Below are 19,473 nucleotides of genomic sequence, written 5' to 3' on the forward strand. Positions count from 1 at the left end.
CAATTACTAGACAAACTCTAATTCTCATGAAGTGGTACTTAATAGTCTTGGAGAACTATTGTACGCTATTCAATTTGAATTAAATCCACCCTTTAGATACTTTTTTGCTAAAAAAATATTGCAAATCATGCATTGTAACGACCTCCACAAGTCTTTACATAAGAATGTGACTTATATAACATGAATAAAGCCAAACAGATCTATCACAATGGTTGGTCAATTTCAGTATTCTTGTGGTTGTTTATTACAGAGTACTACTTAAATTATATTTGTTATTGTCTATGTAGCATCAAGCCAAATAAAACATAGAGATTGAGTTGCTTTCCCAATAGGTAGTATATTGTATTTTGATAATATTGCGACTTTTAAACAAGTGTTACATGTAACTTAGAACTAGATCTTTCACAAAATTTTGAAAGAAACCATGCATACAAATTAAGTACTAGATAGAGTTGATCAACATTTATCCACCCATAAGGAGTGTCATATACCCATAATTATGCATTTCAACATAATTACATCTTTTTGATTTAGGATTCGACCTCACCGACTCGACCCGAACTATGATCACATTTACTCATTAAGATTGATAAAAATGTTGTATACAAGTAGTTAAGTACATTATTATTCAACGACAATGACATCAAATAAATACTAAAGAATAAAGTAAACGATTTCCTCTATTGAAAAAAATAAATAACTTCCCCTCCATTCAAAAAAAAAATAAAAATAAATAAATAACTTCTCCAAAAAACTTCTATAAGATATACTTCGTATTAGTATACTATGTAATATCTCATGTATTTACACGGGTACGCTCTCGTTAAAGAAAATGGAGAGAATAAAAAAACGAGGGAGATGAGGTGGGAAGAGGGGCAAAGTGGCAAACTAGAAAAGAAGGAACTAGAATATTTAACAAGCAGGAAAACAAAACACGTGTATTGGCATTGACGTGGCTGATAGCCTGGCAAAGTTTTACCTTTTTTTCTTTCTCAATTTCATTCCCCCCTCTTTTCTCGCTTCTGCATCACCATTCACCCCAACGCCATGCCATTTTCTTAATTTTTCTATTAAATCCACCAAATTAAACATAAACCCCATCAAAATTTCCCTCCTTTTTTTTTATACCCAGAAAGAAATAATCATAAAGTTTCCTTCTTTACAACTTAATGGGGTAAAGATTGTATCTTTGACTGATACCCAGAAAAAAAAAAGGGAGAGAATTTGGAGGATTATTTTATACCCAGAAAAAATTAATCATAAAGTTTCCATCTTTAGAATTATAAAAATATATTGGAATTATCTGGGAATTGTACTGTTTTTTTTTTGCTGCATTCAGGTGAATTTGGAGGAATATTGTTGTTTTGGATTCAAAGGTATGTTAATTTACTTAATTTTATAGCTTTTTCAATTTGTTTAATTAGCCGTTTTCTATGCGTTCAAGTAATTACAAATAATTGATTTTTGGTGATTTGAGTGCAATATAAAGTTTTGTTTTGCTTAGTAATTCTGCCTAAAATTTCAGTTTTGATGCACTTGTGGGCGGGCCCCCATTTTCCACTTGAACACTAGGTAATAATTAATTTAAATTCTTTCTAGAATTTATATTCAGAAAATTAAAAATTTAATGGAAAAAAGCGGCTATTTGACTTGTGGCTTCCCATAAAGATTTGATGCAGTGATTACTGATTAATCCGTGATTATGAATGATTATTTCCCTTAGTCATTCATCATTGCTGAAACTTTATAGTTACCTGGGCTTTAAACTGTCTGAATGTGTTAAAATAAGTAAAATCACATAAGAGAATTTGATGTGGATGTCAACAAGTTGTAGCGGTACCCAAGACCGGAGATCAAATCTGTTCATTCTTCGGCTCCTTGTGTACCTTTTAAAAAGAAAGCTGTGAAATCTTATCAGTACTTTGATTGTTGGATTGTGGGAAGTGAAAATCAAAATGAAGCTCGATGATTTGACCTATTGGAAGCTCAAAACTATTGTTTATTTAATTTGAATCAACTTTGAGTCTTTGTTTCTCAGGCTCTTTGATTTTTGGGTTCTATTTACCATGGAGTGAGATTCACTGTTGTTTGGGTTTTGGATTGTTATGGACTCAAATCGAAAGGGGCATGTCTAATTATCTATTGTGTTGTTTTTTTTGTTTTTTTTTTTTTTCTCTTTTGTTTAGCTGTAGAACCATAGTTTGGTGGTTATTCTCTACTCATCCAATGTATATCGCTTTTCTGTGATCACAGGGGTAAGGCTGCATTTGTTCGACTCCTTCATCATGCTTTAGAGTTTAGACTTGATTAATGGTAATGTTGGTGATGATTTTAATGTGCATATCCAATACTAAATATAGAATTGATTCTTTAGATGTAACCAAAGATTATGAAAACCCAATTCTTATTGCGTTGTTTAGATTGGGTGGAAGTTATTAATGTTACATAATTATTATACTGGTATTCTTTTTGCAGCAATGCTTACCTCTTTTTCTCTATGCACTCCGCCCCTTACCCCATTAGAAAAGCGTATTAGTTTTCTAAGGAGCAGTCTTACATATCACAACTTAATTTTCAGGGCTCTTAAGATTTGGATACATCATGGGAAACAGCGAAGGGGAGAAACCAACAAGATCTGAGAAAGCAGCGTCTCCTCCTCGTGTGAGTTATAGTCTTGCTTGATGGAGATTTGTTAGTGATGTTTGGACTATTGAATAATACTATTAACTATATGCCGTTGTGGAATGAATTTCTTTCTTGCCCCACAGCTGTACTGTTATTACATATTTGGAATTTTCAATCTACTGTACGAAGCCTATAATTAATGCTACCTTTCATTCCTTCTTCTTCTTATGCTGTTTGAATTAACAGGAACAGAGTAGCGTTCATGTTTATCCTGATTGGGCAGCTGTTCAGGTTACATTCTGTTTAGATGACTAGAATTATTTTATAGGCCTTGCTCTCTCTCTTTCATTTCATAGAAGTGTGTGTCATTTGCTGCTTCTATAAGCTGGAAGAAAGTATGTTTGGAGTTTGTGTTTTTGCGAATATTGCTACTAGCTATATTGAGTTATTGATGTTTGTCGGTTGTAGGCATATTATGGATCAGGAGCTTTGCCACCACCTTACTTTAATCCAGCTGCTACATCTGGACATGCTGTTCCACCATACATGTGGGCACCACCACAAGTATTTGCATCCTCCTTATTCACCTTCCCCCCCCCCCCTCTTTATATGATTGAGGAAGCCCAAATCTTTATAAAAAAACACTTGATTATTTATCACTTTGTTTTTTCTTATTCTTTTGCTGTCTTGTTGATGTTTGGCTAGATGATGGCGCCTTATGGATCTCCTTATGCAATGTATCCACATGGAGGAATGTATGGACCTTCTGCTGCACCTATTGTGAGTTTGTCTCACCCTTTCTTGCTCTCTTCCAATCAAACACTTCTATAAATGACAAGCTACATAACGAGCCACTATCTATAGATCTTTTAGGTTATATGCTCGATATGTGCATCGTGTTTAACAACCTTGGCTTGTGTCTGCTTTAACATTTTGGATAAATGACCAATATAATAGAAGGTACGATATTCCTTTGTGGGATTAGAAATTGTCATTACACACATTAAATCTATTCATTTCTTTCATCACTTGATTAATCTTCGTCCAAACCATCCATATTGATATTCTTGAGCCGCATCTATATGTTTTCCTGATTAGGAGCAGTCAAATGCTTGATTTGTATCTTCTGAAAGCCAGATCAGGAATGGCACATAGATGATGCTACTTTATCTTAGTGTATGCAGATTCCAGCTCCCTTAAGTTTAGAAACTCCAACAAAATCATCTGGAAAAGATAGTGGTTCTGGAAAGGTGACTAAAGAATCCGATGTTCATGCAGCGTCAGGCAACGGCAATGCCAATGCTGAGAGTGCTGGAGATGCAGCTGCAGGTGTCCGTGGCCAGTCACTGAGGTTTGCCCTCAAATCTTTTGTTTGTGTTGCATTTTTCTGCTTTAAATTTTTGGATCAGAATTGATTGAGATGAACAATTCAACTATAGAATTTTTTTATTTTTTTTATTTTTCTTTCTTTAAAGAAAATCTGTCTTTAAGAGAAAGAATTAGTAATTAAATTTACACTGTCCCACCAAACAAGTTGAATCATTTGATTTTTGTTGTGAGGAAATCATATTGCATAGTTATACACAGGTTGCCGTTAGATTTGCTCATTTTGGTGTCACTTTCCAGAATTAGGATTTGGACTTGCATTTGAGAATGTTTCTGCCAATTGCAAACGAATGCTCGTATGGTATGAAGTGGCTACAGCCTACTGATGTGGGCTGAATGATTAGATTAATGTTATCATTCCCAGCACTATAATGCTGATTTATAGTTGCTATTTCTTCAAAAACTTTAGTCTGGTAGCGAGAGAATATTTCCAAGATATGGGCAGTGTTATGAGCCAAGATAATAAATTTCTTAAAAGCAAAATTGTAAATTTTAGTAGTAGTATGACTTGTATCAAAAATGCAAATGTCATTAAATTTTAACTTGAATTTGTGGACGTATAAGGTTTTCAAAATATTGTTAAAATGTTAAATTGCTTCTCATTATGCCAAAAGTATGATTCACTGCATTTTGCAAGATGTTTGATGAAAATAAATAAAATAATATCAAGCTCTTGTAAATGGATCTATAGCTTAGTTAACTCACTTAATAGATAAGTAAATAAACAGGCTGTGCTGAGCTGATATCCTGATCCATTATGATTGATGTACAGGTAGATAGTTTAGGTCTGTTTGTGTGTACATCTTGCATCACTCCATATACTTGACATAAACTATCATGTTTCTGGACCTGCTATTTGCGATGTAGGAAGGACTCCAAAATTGTTTGCATTGCAGGAAAGGTGAGGGGTAGCTCTTTGTACTTTTCTTTATGTGATGGATGATAAAGCACCAATCTATTGTCTGAGTCTGTTATTACCTTTCTCATTTATGATTCTTCCTAAAAATCCTATCTACTGAAGAAAATAATAATACTCCTTTGATCATGTTTTGTGTGTAGCACGGATTGTGGAACTGAAGGTTCTTGTGAGAGAAGCTATGACAGTTCGGCAAGAGTAAAGACACATCCTTTATTAGTAAGATTTCATTATGTCATTAATAAATGCTTTGAATTGATATATGTTTCCATTCCAGGAGGACAATAGTAGTAGAAGTTGTAATGGGGTACTAGACACAGGTAATGCATTCTAACTTATTTATCGGACTAACTACATAATCAGTAATTATATGAAGTTTGAATATTAGATTCGGAAATATAATGGTTTAGGCATGCATTTGTATGATCACTACTTCAGGTTTAAAAAGACGGCAATAGACATAGTTTGCCTTTAACTTTTGTATCGATTAAAATGTGATTAGTTTCCTATGTACTTGCTGGGAGGTAGTATACTCAAGTTATCGTGGAACATTTTGTTATTTGATATTGAAATTAGAATGTGGAATACCAGAGTGTATCAAGTGTATTGGTTTCTTCTGTAGTGAGTCTTTTGTGCCCTAGTTACTGTATTTCTATTACTGACTAATTTAACTGGTGGTCTGGCTACACGTGCTAAAGGTATGTGTAACATGCAGATGAACAATGTAGTTCCTGGCATCCCAATGGCTTCTGTGAATCCTGTGGGGAGCTCTCCCGCAAATGGAGTAAATTCTGCTGCCCCTTGTGCACCCCGACAGGTCCTGCACTAGCATTATGTTTCGATGTTTCTCCATGCTTGTGAAAATCTAAATTAACTAAATTTCGTTGCTCAGATAGTGAACATACAAAGAATATGGGTATTAATAAGATGCAGATATGCTCATTGACATACTTTGTAAGACTCGCGGGGTGTGGTTGGAGATTTCATACAGAAATGGAACATTAATTGATGTTTCGAAAGGATTTTTTAGTATGAATATGCAGTTGGTGGTTGGTGATGTACACGTATCCTATAGGAGAGTCATTCAGGCTTATACATATATATTACTTCGTATATACTAATTGGATGGAGATTGTGAGTGGCCATTTGGCTATAATCACCATTCTTTGGGTATCATATTTACCTTCATAATTGGTTATTCTACCTCTATAGCATTCATTATTGTTGAAATTTGCGAATAAACAAGTTTAAACTTTAAAGTAAGTTTTTTTACTCCGTAATTAATAAACTTGAAATGGCAAGTGAAAGCTTACTCGAGCCTGTCGAAATGATAGAGCAGAGAATTAATTTTGGGATTGCATTGTATATGTTCCTATAAAACTGCATCCTTGGGTATTCGGTTTAGGAGCGTTTTTTATTTTGCGACTGTCATGTTCCGTTTGATCTGATGCATTTGTGCTGTTTGAGATAATGTTATTGTAAAAGTCAGCTCAAATCTGAAATCTGGACTTTGGTTCTTATGTAGCATGTAACTATTGGCTGAAGAAATTGCGAAGAACTTTGCATAAGTTATTGATACTGGTATCTTAATATTTTTGCAGGATGAAAGGGAGCTAAAACGGGAGAAGAGGAAGCAATCCAACCGAGAATCTGCCAGAAGATCTAGGTTAAGGAAACAGGTTGATAATGATGAGCAAATAAGCTTCTGATTTCATCTTACTTTTTTTTTTTTCCGACTATTCATCCCTTAAATCTTATCTCTACTACTTTTTGCAGGCCGAAATGGAAGAATTAGGGAAAAAAGTTGATAATTTGAATGTTGAGAATCTGGCCCTTAGATCTGAAATAAATAAGTTGGTGGAAGATTCAGAGAAACTGAGATCCGAAAATTCTTCACTAATGGTAAATCCTTTCATCCTTTGTCGCCTCTTGTTGTCCATTACTCACTTTATGAAAAAATTTCACCATGCATTCAGAATTGTGTATGGTGTACCCATACTCGTATATTTGCACCACAAATTAGTGCATTGTTCAGGCACCAACTCGGTAAATGTTAATAGTACGTTAGAGAAGTGAATATTTTCTTTTCTGACATAATTTTTTCTGCTGTTTTCAATTTTGCTGTAGGACAAGCTGAAGATTATGCAGGGACAAAGTGATGAAATGGACTCTGAAAGGACAGAAAATCAAGAGACATCACATATTAATACTGAGAACTTGCTATCTAGAGTAAACAACCCGGTCTCCAATGGAGTGCACGAGCAAAGTGAAGAAAAATGAAACCCGTTGATGTATAAATAACTCAGTCTAGTCGTTTCCCCCCCCCCCCTCCCCCTTTTTTTTAGCCGGAGAGACCTCGTGGATATAAGCTGACCAAAGGACCAGTTTTGTTGTGTCCTAAAGAACTGTGACCTTAAATTATGGCCAGTAGACCAGTAGTTGGCACAAAACAGTTGGTAGCAAAATAGACAGGTTTTTAGAGTTTATGTAGTCACAATGTTGTAGACTTGTAGTCATGTTGTGTGTTCTTTTAGATGTAAACAAAATTGTATCCAGTTTGGTAGACAATTTTTTTTTTCGTGGGTTGTTTCATAAACTAATCACTAATTGAATGAATTTTTTGGATATTGTATTGTGCCTGCGAAGAGTTTACTAGTCTATGTTGTAACTAATGTAAGGTTTATCGCGCCATTGGAGGGATAGATGGTGCGTGTTTTGTCTTCACAAGGACAAATAATAGACTGAGGGAATTCACAATACTGACTATATGAGGGATGGTTATCAGCTTTATCCGATAAGTTATCAGGCTGGAAATTACTTGCCTATTTTATACCAAAAAACCATCCCAAAGTTGAAGACATCCATTTTATTTATTGATAGATCATGCAATGTGACATGGAGTATAGGGTTAAAAGAAGTTATATTGGACTTAATACATATACATTATGTAGTCTTTATCAACAATCATACTCTAGTATGTTGTCTTATAATGTACACACTCAACAAAGTAAACAGTTCATTGTGTTTGCGTAGACATTGATATGTAAACCAAACATATTCCGAAGATGTGTAATATTTCGATCTTCAGCATATAGTACTCTAAAATTGGTTAATATCAAGAATAAACACAACAGAGGATCAAGTAAGAGCTTAAAAATGCTCTTGCCTCACAAAATTCAATTCTTATCAACTTTAAACTTCATACTCTGTAGTTAGAGTTTTAGGAGGGAGCCCCATTTTATCTTCATGATAAACAAAAATCGTTTATGTAGTGGCATTTCTATAAATAAATCAATAAAATATCCCAGCATGATATTTTCGTAAATAAATCAATATTAGTATGACCCATATTTTTTATAAAAGTTGTTAGCTTATTTATAGAAATGTCACTAGATAAACGGTTTTTTATTTATCAAGATAAACTTGTATTTTCTCGAGATTTAGGGGTATTGTGATGAATTATTTTTGAATAATTTTTTAATTCAAATGACTGAGGTTTCTTTGTGGGTTACGATCTCTCTTATTCATCTAATAGAGGTCGTGCCGATTATAGACGATAAGATTTCAATTTTTGTGTTCTTTTTTTTAGTTAGTTAGTTTTTTTTTTTTGGGTGTTACCATTTTATTTCAATATTTACCCCGAAAGAAAAATGGTATTTTGAGCTCTAAAACCCTGAACCAGTAAACCTTCAGGTTGTCCTTAACAAATTCGTGAAGAACTAAATAACACAACAAAATTTCTTTCAAAAAAAATAAAAATAAATAAAACAACAAAATATCGGTGGATCTCTCTCCTAATTACCAACCAGGTACTCTTTCATAATCTCTCTCTTCTAAATTGTTCGATCTTAACTTACTTGAATGATATGATTTGATTAATTAACCAAACCCTAGCTCACTACTCACAAATTTACTGCTTTTAATTCATTTTAATTTGTCGAATTATAAACATTATCTGCTTCGCAATCCGAATTATTCAAGTTTAATGCTTTAATTTTTGTTCCTTCGATCATATACTCTTGACTAGAAATTTGTAAGCATTTTTTGGCTGATTTTTTTAGAAATTTGTTGCACTCTGATTAATTAAAATTTGATGCTGTAATGATTTTTGAAAAGTTCTTTTTTTTGTTCATATTTAAGACAAAGAATGACGAGAGGAACAATACCTGATAAATGGTCAATGAGGCTTCTTTGGCTTTGTGCTCTTGGAAGTGCAGTTGGTAATATGCTCTTTATTTATTTTTATTTTTTTCGTCCTATTTATTCAACTTTTTTGCTCTTGTTAATTTTAATTGAAAATTATACAGGTTTCTACATGGTTGCTGTGGAAAGGCAAACGCAGAATAGAGATAAGATGATGGCTGAATTGGGCAACATCGAATCGAGTGGCGGTTCGAGTGAGGATGTTTAGTTTGAATCAAGACTCAAGAGATATGCATCTTTGAGAATTTGTGTTGATTTGTTTTTTGAATAATCTGAATAGCAATTGAGACTTTTTTATGTTAATCAAAAGTTGGTTCAGTTTCGAATTCACTTGAAATTTTACTCTACAGCAGTGCCGTGTTTTGAATGATTCGGAGTTGTATCTATGTTGAGAAAAGGATTCTGTGTTACATAATTCATAAATAATTGGATTTGGGAATTCAGAGGGTAATTTTTCTACTCTTATGGTTTGAAAATAGTTGTCACATTGCGTTCCTGTCAAAATGTGCTTCAGATCCTTGTTTCAGATGTTCTTACATGACCAATATTGATCTGCACGTCATCCCCGGCCGATTCTAGAGAACCTGCAGGGATCTCTATATCAACCAATGCCAACCTGATATCGAAGAAAATTGGGACAAAGGATTTCATTATTACAACAGGTATTACAAGGTAATTCTACAGCTAAACTATAAGAATATACATGATACAAACACGATTTATGGATCCTATAGTCACAAGCCAAAATCATTTGCACCAAAAAATGCAGTGCTGAATTGTCTTGTATTCAAGTCACTAACATCGTAGGACCCGAAGCGATCAAGCCACTGAGTAGGGCTTGGGGTCTCAATTTCTTCCACCCATTCTGAAGTCATATCAATGTCATCAAGCTGGATTGGATCCAAGTCAAAAGCCTTGCTCCTAGGTCTACCTAACTTGAGGTTGTAATTTATGTAGACGAGATCGTTCAATGAGTCTTTGTCGATTTTGTTCCTCTTCTCGGAATGAATTTGCTGAAATGTACTCCATTGCTTGTCAAAGGTTGGAGTACTGCAAACCTGACTGAGGATTCTTATGGCTGCTTTTTGCAAAACTGGTGCTGAATCTCCATATTGCTCCCACCATTCTCCTGTAAAATATATTAGAACCCATTTAACTTCAATACCGTAGTAATACCTAAAAGATGAGCTTCAGCACACCCACAGGGCAAATGAACCACCCAGTTGATCAATTTTGCAGAAAACCACAACATTGCAAGAACACGATGTGAATAGGAAGGCAATGATGTAAAAATATGGGATTGGCCATTTGGGTATTGCAGAGGGCAATTCCTTGGCAAATGTCAAACGAAGTACTTAGCATGATAGATTGATAGCAGTAAAATTTCAAGAGTGGTGAATCGATACATACCAGGTGCAACTGTATCACGTGCTTCTTTAGCTAGGTTACAACCAAACATTCCAGTTGCTCGCTGGAACAAAAGAATTTGATTAGTGATATTGTGCCTTAACTCAGGTGTTGGAAGCAATTTTTCCAAAACATTGAAGAAGTCTTCTTTTATAGCAGCTAAAAACTTGACTTCAGGGTTATACTGGATGCAAGGATTCAAAAATGCTCCAGCTGAATGTAATGATGTGTGAAGCTGGTTATGCCAGCCCTTGTCCACTATATCTAAGAACGTCTTGCACTTGCCCTCATCCATAATATAATATGTTCGTATCGATTCTTTGGCCTTTGTCATCAGCTCATAAATGAACCCAATTGCAGGTTTACCGTCAGCTACTTCCCTCAGAATTCTTAGGAAGGGCTCAGAAATAGCAATGCATTCTTCAACTGCTCTCCAAAATTCATTATCATCCAAAATTGATGCACAGGAAATGCTCTGTTGTTTGTTTACACAAGCAGAGTTAACAGAATACTCGGCACTATTGACCATAAGCTTCAGCTTACTCCTTTGCTTAAACAATGGGAAAAATTGTCAAACTAAGCGTTTTTGGGAAACAATTTCCTAAACAAGACGCGTGGCAAAACTATTTACCAAACTAAGTTTCCAGAGTAAAACGCCAACCAGGATGGCGTTTTACCCTGGGCATTTTTTTTTTTTTTAATTTTTAGTCAAGGATAAAACGCCATCAAGGGTGGCGTTTTACTGCAGGGCAAATTTTTTTAAAAAAACACATTTACACAAAAACCCTAACGCCGTTGGCGTTTTACCCTGAGTGATTTTTTTGAAAATAATTTACCCCCCTAAAGCGCCACCATGGTTGGCGTTTTATCTTTGCACACAAACACAGCAACAGCAGCAACAACCACAGGAGCTGCAACAACAACAGCAACAACCACAGGAGCTGCAACAACAGCAGCAACAACAACCACAACAACTACAACAACAGCAACATCGACAACCCCAACAAGAGCAACAGCGACAACCCCAACAAGAGCATCAACAACAATCACAACAACTACTACAACCTTAACAACAGGAACCACAACAATAACTGCAACAACATCAGCAACATTAACAACACCAGCAACAACAACAACACCAGCAACCAATACAATGAAAAGAATGAATGCGTATGGTGAAGTTGATAATGTACAGAAAATGAACTAAAAAGGTTAGTAAAATTGATAATATTTATTTGGATACAATGTACTATAGAATCTGATTACAACTAACGAAAGAAGTTCTAAGATCCCGATTCATCTATTGTATGTAAGTGTTGTCTATCCAATCGCAGTCTTCTACGACGGTAGTACTGAGATACCGTTGTGAAAGGATCTGGGGCAGAGGTCTGGGGAGGAGTCTGTTGGCTGGAAGATGGTCCTTCCTGAGATGAGTATGGCGCGGACATGTGGATGGCGATATCTTCCTGATCATCAAAAAACAGGGGGGACCCTGTAGGGGACGTGTAAGTCTGTCCCCTACTACTGCTGCCTACCTCACGGTGTGAACGGCGGTGTGATTGGTCCCGGCCTTGGGGGATAAGATGGCCATGACCATGTCTCTGTAAGCTACTCACAGTCATTGCGTGAATGTCATCCAACTGCGGTATGGTGGGATATGATATGCTCAAGACTTCTAGTGCATCATGTATAGCAAGCATATCAGACGCCTGCATTAGTCAACAATCAGCCATTTTAATAATTAAAGAAACTATAAATTGGAGGAAAAGAAAAAATGACAAAAAAATCACATATCCACTGATGTCTCCAAAAGCTGGGTGGTAATGCGTTGAGGGTGGGGTGTAGTTAGGGTTGATGAAGCGTCGGGTAATGCTCCTGTACCATACCATGTATGGATCGTGATACTCCATCAGGCCTTGGACAGGCGCACCATCCGCGACGTGTTGCAGCCGCTGGTCCCACATGTCAATGTAAGGGGCATGCTGAACTGCCCAGTTAACCTCCCCCTTTCCTCGTCGGTCTGTCCTGTGCAACTGGACACTCGTGTCACACGGGGCGGGGATGGCTTGACAAAGGCCGAATTGTCGCATGACTCTGTCGGGGAGGTGAGCCTCCACCAACTCAAAACAGATGAGCACTATCATGGCACGCCACTCCATCTGGTGATCAAGAAGATATTGGGGCATGGCATCGACTAAGTGAGGGACGTACGGATCCCACGTCATCTGCATTAACAAGCAGTCGTTAACATCATAATTAACTTATTAAAATAATGAACACTGTGTTAAATTAGTTTTTAAAGTGAACTATAACCTGAGACTCGCTCAGTCTGTCGAATGCATCTCTATAATACGGCAGACCCCTTGCTGCATGCACACGAGTAAGTCTCCGCCCTAGCCACCTGATTACATGTATAATAACAGTGTTCATGACAAAATTAATAGAAAATTAAAACCATATGTGGATAACTTAACAATAAGTCATACATACCGGCAACCGTATGCTAAGTCCGGTGGTGGGTGTGGCGGCGCCTCATATGCATGCTCCTGATCGTCTTCCTCCTCCTCCTCGCGTCGACGCCTAGCAGGCATAGCTGGCCTACCAACGTGGATGTGCTCCCAAGACCATAACTGTAATAAAAAAAACAAAAGTTTAGTCTAGCCAATGTTTAGTACGTAATAGGTAGAAAATGGTATGAAAGTACAAGACTACCTGAAGCACAATCAAGGGACCGCTGATCTCCCATCTACTACGCTGGGATACTCTGCAAAGATGTCGATATAAGGTTACCAGACACGCACTACCCCAGCTGTAGTCACGTATACCCTCCCAGTTGTTCTCTAACAGCTGTAGGTAGATCAACTGTATGTGACTACCACTCTTGTTACTGAATAATGATCCTATCAACATGAACAGGTACGCTCGAGCGTATCTTTGGACGACCCCATCATCAGCATCAGGAGGCAACACCCCAAATGTCTCTCGTAACCATATGTGTCTTAACCCTGTGCCTCTAACATCAGTCGCCTCAGGCCTCACCCCTAACACCCTCTCAACAAGGCCACGAGGGTCATGTATAATCGGTCCTGTAACTGCCCTACCATGCACTGGGAGCCGTGTAAGTATCGCCACATCTCGGAGCGTGACGGTGGCCTCCCCAACTGGTAGATGGAAGGAGTGAGTCTCCTGTCTCCATCTCTCAACGAGCGCAGTAATAAGCGCTCGATCGATCGGTGTGAAGGCCATCCTATGAAATCCGCCGAAACCCACAAAATCGATGTACTGTAGCACACGGGGGTCGACCACCCAATCTACCACCGTGGTGGCAACGTGGTGCCTGCAAACCAAGCAACGTGCTGGATCACCCTGTACAAGAACAAAAAATAAATTGTTTGATCAGTGAACCAAATAAATGCCAAACACAATAAATATTTGGTAGATGAAAACTTATTATCTGCTCCCATATGTCACGGCTCCGATGGGTATCCTGAAGTGTCAGCACTGAAGGGTCAGCTGGTCCAGGGTCATGTCGTGTCTGCCCCTGATCCTGTCCCTCCATGATCTCTGTTCAGCGTACAATGTAAAACAAAAAGTCAGCTACATCCTACTTGAACACATACACACAACATGGTATAAAAATAATACATAAACTAACACCACTACCGGTCACCGTCCGTTCGAAAAGGGCAAGATCTCTTATTGTGTCCTTCCTGACGGCAACGACTACATTTGCTTGGTGGACGGTTTGTCTCATCTATTTCATTTCGTATACGCTTCGACGGTGGGCGACCGTGTCCTCGGACCATGATCTCATCAGGAATGATTTTAGGCCCTCTGTATGACCTCCACGTCGTCTCACAAGGAATAGGCCAGAATTGTGGGGCATAAGTATTTGCATACGCCTCTGATCGTAGGAAACTGTCCACCCACGGTTCCTCAGAAACTGAATACTTAAGACACACGGCTAGAACATGAGAACATGGTAGGTGAAATATCATCGGTTTGTTGAATGTACATGTTCTTAAATTAAAGTTAACGGTATGCTTATGACCCCCTTTTCTCCCTATCCTTTCTCCTCGGTGTGTTTTTACTTGGTATATACCAAGTTGACGGCTATAAACATCCACTGTATGGTATTTTGCCTTTCTATTATTTTTCTCCAAAATGGCGGTGACCTTAGGTGAGTATGCATATCCGTGAGCACGCCTAGCAAGTGAACTATCTCTGCTTCTGTTAAAGTACTTGTTAACTCTGTGGAAAGTTAACTCGACAAGGGACATGATTGGCAGAAAACGAGCTCCCTTCAACACATTGTTAAAAGTTTCTGAGAAATTTGTAGTACATATACCATGCCTCCGACCAGCGTCATGAAACAAGGACCATCTGTGAAACGGCACATCCGTGATGTACTCTAGGGACTTAACACAAGCTTTGCCGATAGAACGCATATCTTCAACCAATTTTTTTTCTTGGCGTTGGTATGCAGCAGCCTTGAACCTGTCTCTCATGTCGTTGTTTTTCACATGGGTCCTCAAGTTAGAGGCCATGTGTCGAACGCAAAACCTGTGAAAGGCCCGTGGCTCATGAAATCCAACATCCGGGTTAGTCATCGCAGCAATAATCCCCGCATGTCGGTCAGATATAACACATAGGCCCTCTCGATCAGTAACATGAACCCGAATGCAGCTTAGAAACCAGGACCAACTCGAGGTGTTTTCCCCTTCAACTATTGCAAATGCTAAAGGAAATACCTGAAAATTAGCATCAACACTTGTAGCAACCAAAAGTGTGCCTTTATATTTCCCATACAAGTGTGTCCCATCAATAGATAACAGAGGCATGCAGTGTTTGAACCCATCGATGGAAAGCTTAAAGGCCCAAAACACTCGTTCAAATACCTCCATGTTGCTGTAATAAACGCCTTCAGCAACAGCTTTGTATTTCCACAGAACTACAGTGCCTGGGTTCGACTCCTGGAGGGCTTGCATGAATGAAGGAAGTCTGTTGTATGAACTCTCCCAATCCCCAAAAATTTCCGCAATCGCTTTCTGTTTGGCATACCACGCTCTTCGATATGGAACATCGAATTGAAATTTGTTGGAGATGATATGTTGTATGAACTCAACTCTCAAACATGGATCTTTCTGCACAAACGACTTCACATAGTCGCAGATAACAGAGGAGTCCAAGTGTCGATGATCTCTGGGCGGAACTTCATTAACACAATTGTCGCGATGTGGGCCCTTGTAAGATACGATCTTAAAGGCACGTGTGGTTAGATTTGTTTTTGTACCACGTAGCGACCAACCACACCCCCTCTTGCACTTTAAATGAAGGACATTCTCATTCGACGTCACTGTGGTGTAGAAATGATTTCGCTCTATGAAATACAATTTCACCATTTCCTGTAGCGCTTTCTTATTGTCGAAAATCATGCCCTTCTCAAATTCTCCCCCGACACGAAACGAACACTGGCTCCCCGAATCACCCCAATGTATGTCCACCTCATAGTTCTCGTTTATTTGACTGAACCAAGATAATGGAGTTCTAGCAACAACATCATCCACAGACAAATCGTTGTTTATAACATCTTCTTCATCTCCGTCTTCACCCTCGTCGTTTGTGTCATTATACATATCAAGAACAGACAACTCGTTGTTTACAACAAGTTCAGCATTCACCAAAGTCTGAAACGGTGGTGTTTCAATATGTTCTTGCGTGGGAGAGTAACTTTGCAACTGCATCGATGATGAAATGTCATTGTTTGAGGTAGATGGACCAGGTTGCTGCATTGACCCCGACGCCGTAAATTGTGAACTGAATGGAATGTCAAATTGATCGTCGTGTAACATTCTACTGAAAGAACTCATTCCATATTCAGATGATGGAATGTTATATGCGGGCATTTGTAGAGAGCTTGCATTGTATGATGGAAGAAATGTTGGTTGTTGAGTACATACAGGCACCGTTTCCACATAAAAATCAGTAGGAAGAGACCTCATTGCAACGACACCCCTCAAAACCTCCAAATGGTCGTCATTCAAAACAGGTAAGATTTGAATCCCGCTAACACTTTCAAACCTCATTTTGATGTTCACTTCAACACTTGTTGGCTTTGAACCAATTATAGTATAAACTTTCTTCAACAAATCATTGTAAGTCATACAAGGTTTCAATGCTAGCGGTTCCATTTTTCCTCCTCTATACTCGACATTGGGTCCGACACACAAAATTTCACCCCCCCCCCAACGGCATAACAAAACAATCAATTGTGAAGCCATGTTCTACATAACATCAGACCACATATTAGGTGACACATATGCACAACTAAAACCACAATGATTCCAATAAATCCCCAAGCAAAGCGTACATACAACGCAGTGTTCAACAACATACTAACTTACCTACTTTATCTAACAATGTAAGATACATTTAAATGTACTTAACTCAACAATGTAGTTCGTAATTCCCTAAATGCTTCATATATGTAGTTCAACAACTAAATGCTTCATATAAATTATACGAAATTATACAACATACATATAACTATACTTAATTTCAATAATTAAACAACAATGTATTATGTAGTTATACATATTTCGCATACTTGAACAACACTATAGTACATACATTGTAAATTACAAACATAAATTCCCAAAAAACATCATACACAAGTAAAATAGTTAAATTCGAGACATACCTCAATTTCGATGAAAGTAGGGCGTAACAGTGTTGAACAAAGAAGGAGGATTAATTTTTATTGACTATGATGCAAAACTAAGCTACGGAATGTGATGAAATTGCTTCAAATATGGAGAATTGGAAGTTGGTATGCGCGGGGTTAGGGTTTGCAATTTGGGGGTTTGGTTGAATAATGAAGAACAGCGATATATGCTGTTAGAAATACCCGACTCTAAAACGCCAACGACGTTAGCGCTTTTGTGTTAAAAGTAAAACGCCAACGGCGTTAGCGTTTTTGTGTAAATGTTTTTTTTAAAAAAATTTGCCCAGCAGTAAAACGCCACCCTTGATGGCGTTTTACCTTTGACTAAAAATTAAAAAAAAAAAATTGCCCAGGGTAAAACGCCACCCTGGTTGGCGTTTTACCCTGAAAGCTTAGTTTGGTAAATAGTTTTGTCACGCGTCTTGTTTGGGAAATTGTTTTCCAAAAACGCTCAGTTTGACAATTTTTCCTAAACAATGCTTGCAGAGAGAGGAAACTGGACACAGACTTCGTAATGCCTGTTCTTAATACATCCTGGCCAGCAGTAAACTTTTTCATAAATTCAAGCAAAGACGTACTATTGTAGATAAATCTTGTGATAGTTTGTGCCTGTACAATACATCTATTCACCCAATCAATCTTGCAAAAATCTTCAAGTATCAAATTTATGCAGTGAGAAGCACATGGGGAAATAAAGATCGTTCCATAGTTCTGCAAAATATGGTTTGCCACACCTGAGTAACTGAGTGCCCCATCAACGATTATCTGCACCACATTCTCAGGGCCGATTTCTTGAATGACAGAATCAAATAAATCAGCCAAAGATTTAATGTTCTTGTAATATGAAGAGACATCTACCGACTTGTGAAAGAAGGTTCTTGAAGGGGAAGAAACCAAAAAGTTGACCATTGCCCGGGACTTGTTATCAGTCCATGTGTCTGCAATAATTGTACAGCCTGTTCTGACCCACTCGTTGTCAGTGTCCTTCAACCCCAGATTCACTTTGGACTTGATCCTTTCCAACCATTTAGTCTTCAGTGTTTCAGCAGAAGGTCCAGAAAATCCAGAGCCACATTTTCCTATCGCTTCAACCATTTGCTGGTAAGAAGAAGATCTTGCCACACTGAAATCCAACTTATTCTCAAAGAAAAACAAAGCAATACTTTCCTCTGCATTTTCTTCGTCGCTTGAGGAGGAAGAATTATCTATTTGGCTCAGTGTAGGAGATGACGTCTCCACAAACAAGAGAGGCTTATTTGGGAGAATACTCCCTGGAGAACTGGTTTCTCCAAGCTTTGGCTTCTTAGCAACAGGAATTTCTCTAATGTCGTCTTTTGCTGCAATGATAGCCCGAACTCTATCAGTTACATCGTCCCTTACTTTGCTGCATGGATTCACTCCTTTACTGGGAAGCCGAGATAAATGATGCTTTAATCTACTGATGCCCCCATTCAAAACTCTTGAACAGAATTTGCATCTCACCTTATTCCCATCCAGCTTATCACCATACTCCCAACAGACATCCTTTTCACGAACCACTAACACAAAATGAATGCAAATCAACCTCTATATATCAACAAGAGAAAATGCCTCACTAATTTGTTAATGAAACACTTCATTTTTATAGAAACCTTCCTCTCATTAGGGAAAAAATGAGAGAAAAAAAAAAGGCATCAAATGAATTGTATTTGAGTTACTATCTGCAAGAGCAACCTGTATGCTCATTTGCTTATACAATTACAAAGCAGCACACATGATGTGAGCAAAAACTGATTTACTGCATAATAATACTGAAGTTGATAAGTGATAACAATGCCTGATTAAGGTAACTAGGACAGCCCGACATGGGCTGATCAATGAAAGTGTTTATTAGCAAAGTTTTTCCTGTAACATTATCAAGTACTTATGTATTCATATTTCATACCTGACTGGAAAACAAACATTTACTTACTTCTGATGACTGATGCCGAAATGCATAAGCACAACCCGTCTATTACGATTTTATAGTAGTCTGCACATTATAGAACAATGTAGCATTTTGCATCTTCTGCACCAATATATACTGCTTTCTGCAGGACATAAAACTTGTCAGACGGATATCGAATTTGAATAAGCATCCGCAAATAACTGCAAAGAACACAGTAGTACGCAGCTAGTTGACTAGCTCTTGTCTAAGTAATGTAACACAAAACCGACCATTCCGAAGATTTAT

General features: G+C 37.7%; 2 protein-coding genes across 8 annotated transcripts; both read left to right on the forward strand.

Annotated features, from left to right (window-relative positions):
• Window positions 1-326: 326 nt before the first annotated feature.
• On the forward strand, window positions 327-7,572 carry LOC110693928 (G-box-binding factor 3-like). 7 transcript variants are annotated; one of them, XM_021871102.1, is made up of 14 exons: window positions 329-1,376; window positions 1,526-1,572; window positions 2,254-2,313; window positions 2,579-2,661; window positions 2,872-2,916; window positions 3,094-3,189; window positions 3,331-3,405; window positions 3,801-3,976; window positions 5,071-5,125; window positions 5,205-5,247; window positions 5,626-5,744; window positions 6,529-6,606; window positions 6,704-6,829; window positions 7,055-7,572. In XM_021871102.1, the coding sequence occupies exons 4-14, from the start codon at window positions 2,602-2,604 to the stop codon at window positions 7,205-7,207; spliced, it is 1,026 nt and encodes a 341-aa protein (XP_021726794.1). In that variant the 5' UTR covers window positions 329-1,376; window positions 1,526-1,572; window positions 2,254-2,313; window positions 2,579-2,601; the 3' UTR covers window positions 7,208-7,572. The 7 variants fall into 7 exon arrangements, with proteins under 7 accessions (XP_021726798.1, XP_021726796.1, XP_021726794.1 ...); XM_021871106.1 differs by lacking the exon at window positions 1,526-1,572 and having other exon boundaries at window positions 327-1,376; window positions 5,626-5,711; XM_021871101.1 differs by lacking the exon at window positions 1,526-1,572.
• An 806-nt stretch (window positions 7,573-8,378) lies between these two features.
• Window positions 8,379-9,467, forward strand: LOC110693931. Its single transcript, XM_021871109.1, has 3 exons — window positions 8,379-8,736; window positions 9,068-9,147; window positions 9,235-9,467. The coding sequence occupies exons 2-3, from the start codon at window positions 9,075-9,077 to the stop codon at window positions 9,336-9,338; spliced, it is 177 nt and encodes a 58-aa protein (XP_021726801.1). The 5' UTR covers window positions 8,379-8,736; window positions 9,068-9,074; the 3' UTR covers window positions 9,339-9,467.
• The last annotated feature ends 10,006 nt before the right edge of the window (window positions 9,468-19,473 follow it).

Source organism: Chenopodium quinoa, unplaced genomic scaffold (genome assembly GCF_001683475.1).
Source record: "Chenopodium quinoa cultivar QQ74 unplaced genomic scaffold, ASM168347v1, whole genome shotgun sequence".
NCBI classification, from domain to species: Eukaryota; Viridiplantae; Streptophyta; class Magnoliopsida; order Caryophyllales; family Amaranthaceae; genus Chenopodium; species Chenopodium quinoa.

Excerpts from the sequence above, each read along its gene's own strand:
- LOC110693928 (XM_021871104.1), top strand. The coding sequence starts at position 2,602 with ATGGGAAACAGCGAAGGGGAGAAACCAACAAGATCTGAGAAAGCAGCG. Across the intron at positions 2,662-2,871 it reads AAGCAGCGTCTCCTCCTCGT|GAACAGAGTAGCGTTCATGT; the intron begins GTGAGTTATAGT and ends TTGAATTAACAG. Across the intron at positions 6,830-7,054 it reads CCGAAAATTCTTCACTAATG|GACAAGCTGAAGATTATGCA; the intron begins GTAAATCCTTTC and ends ATTTTGCTGTAG.
- LOC110693931 (XM_021871109.1), top strand. The coding sequence starts at position 9,075 with ATGACGAGAGGAACAATACCTGATAAATGGTCAATGAGGCTTCTTTGG. Across the intron at positions 9,148-9,234 it reads TGCTCTTGGAAGTGCAGTTG|GTTTCTACATGGTTGCTGTG; the intron begins GTAATATGCTCT and ends AAAATTATACAG.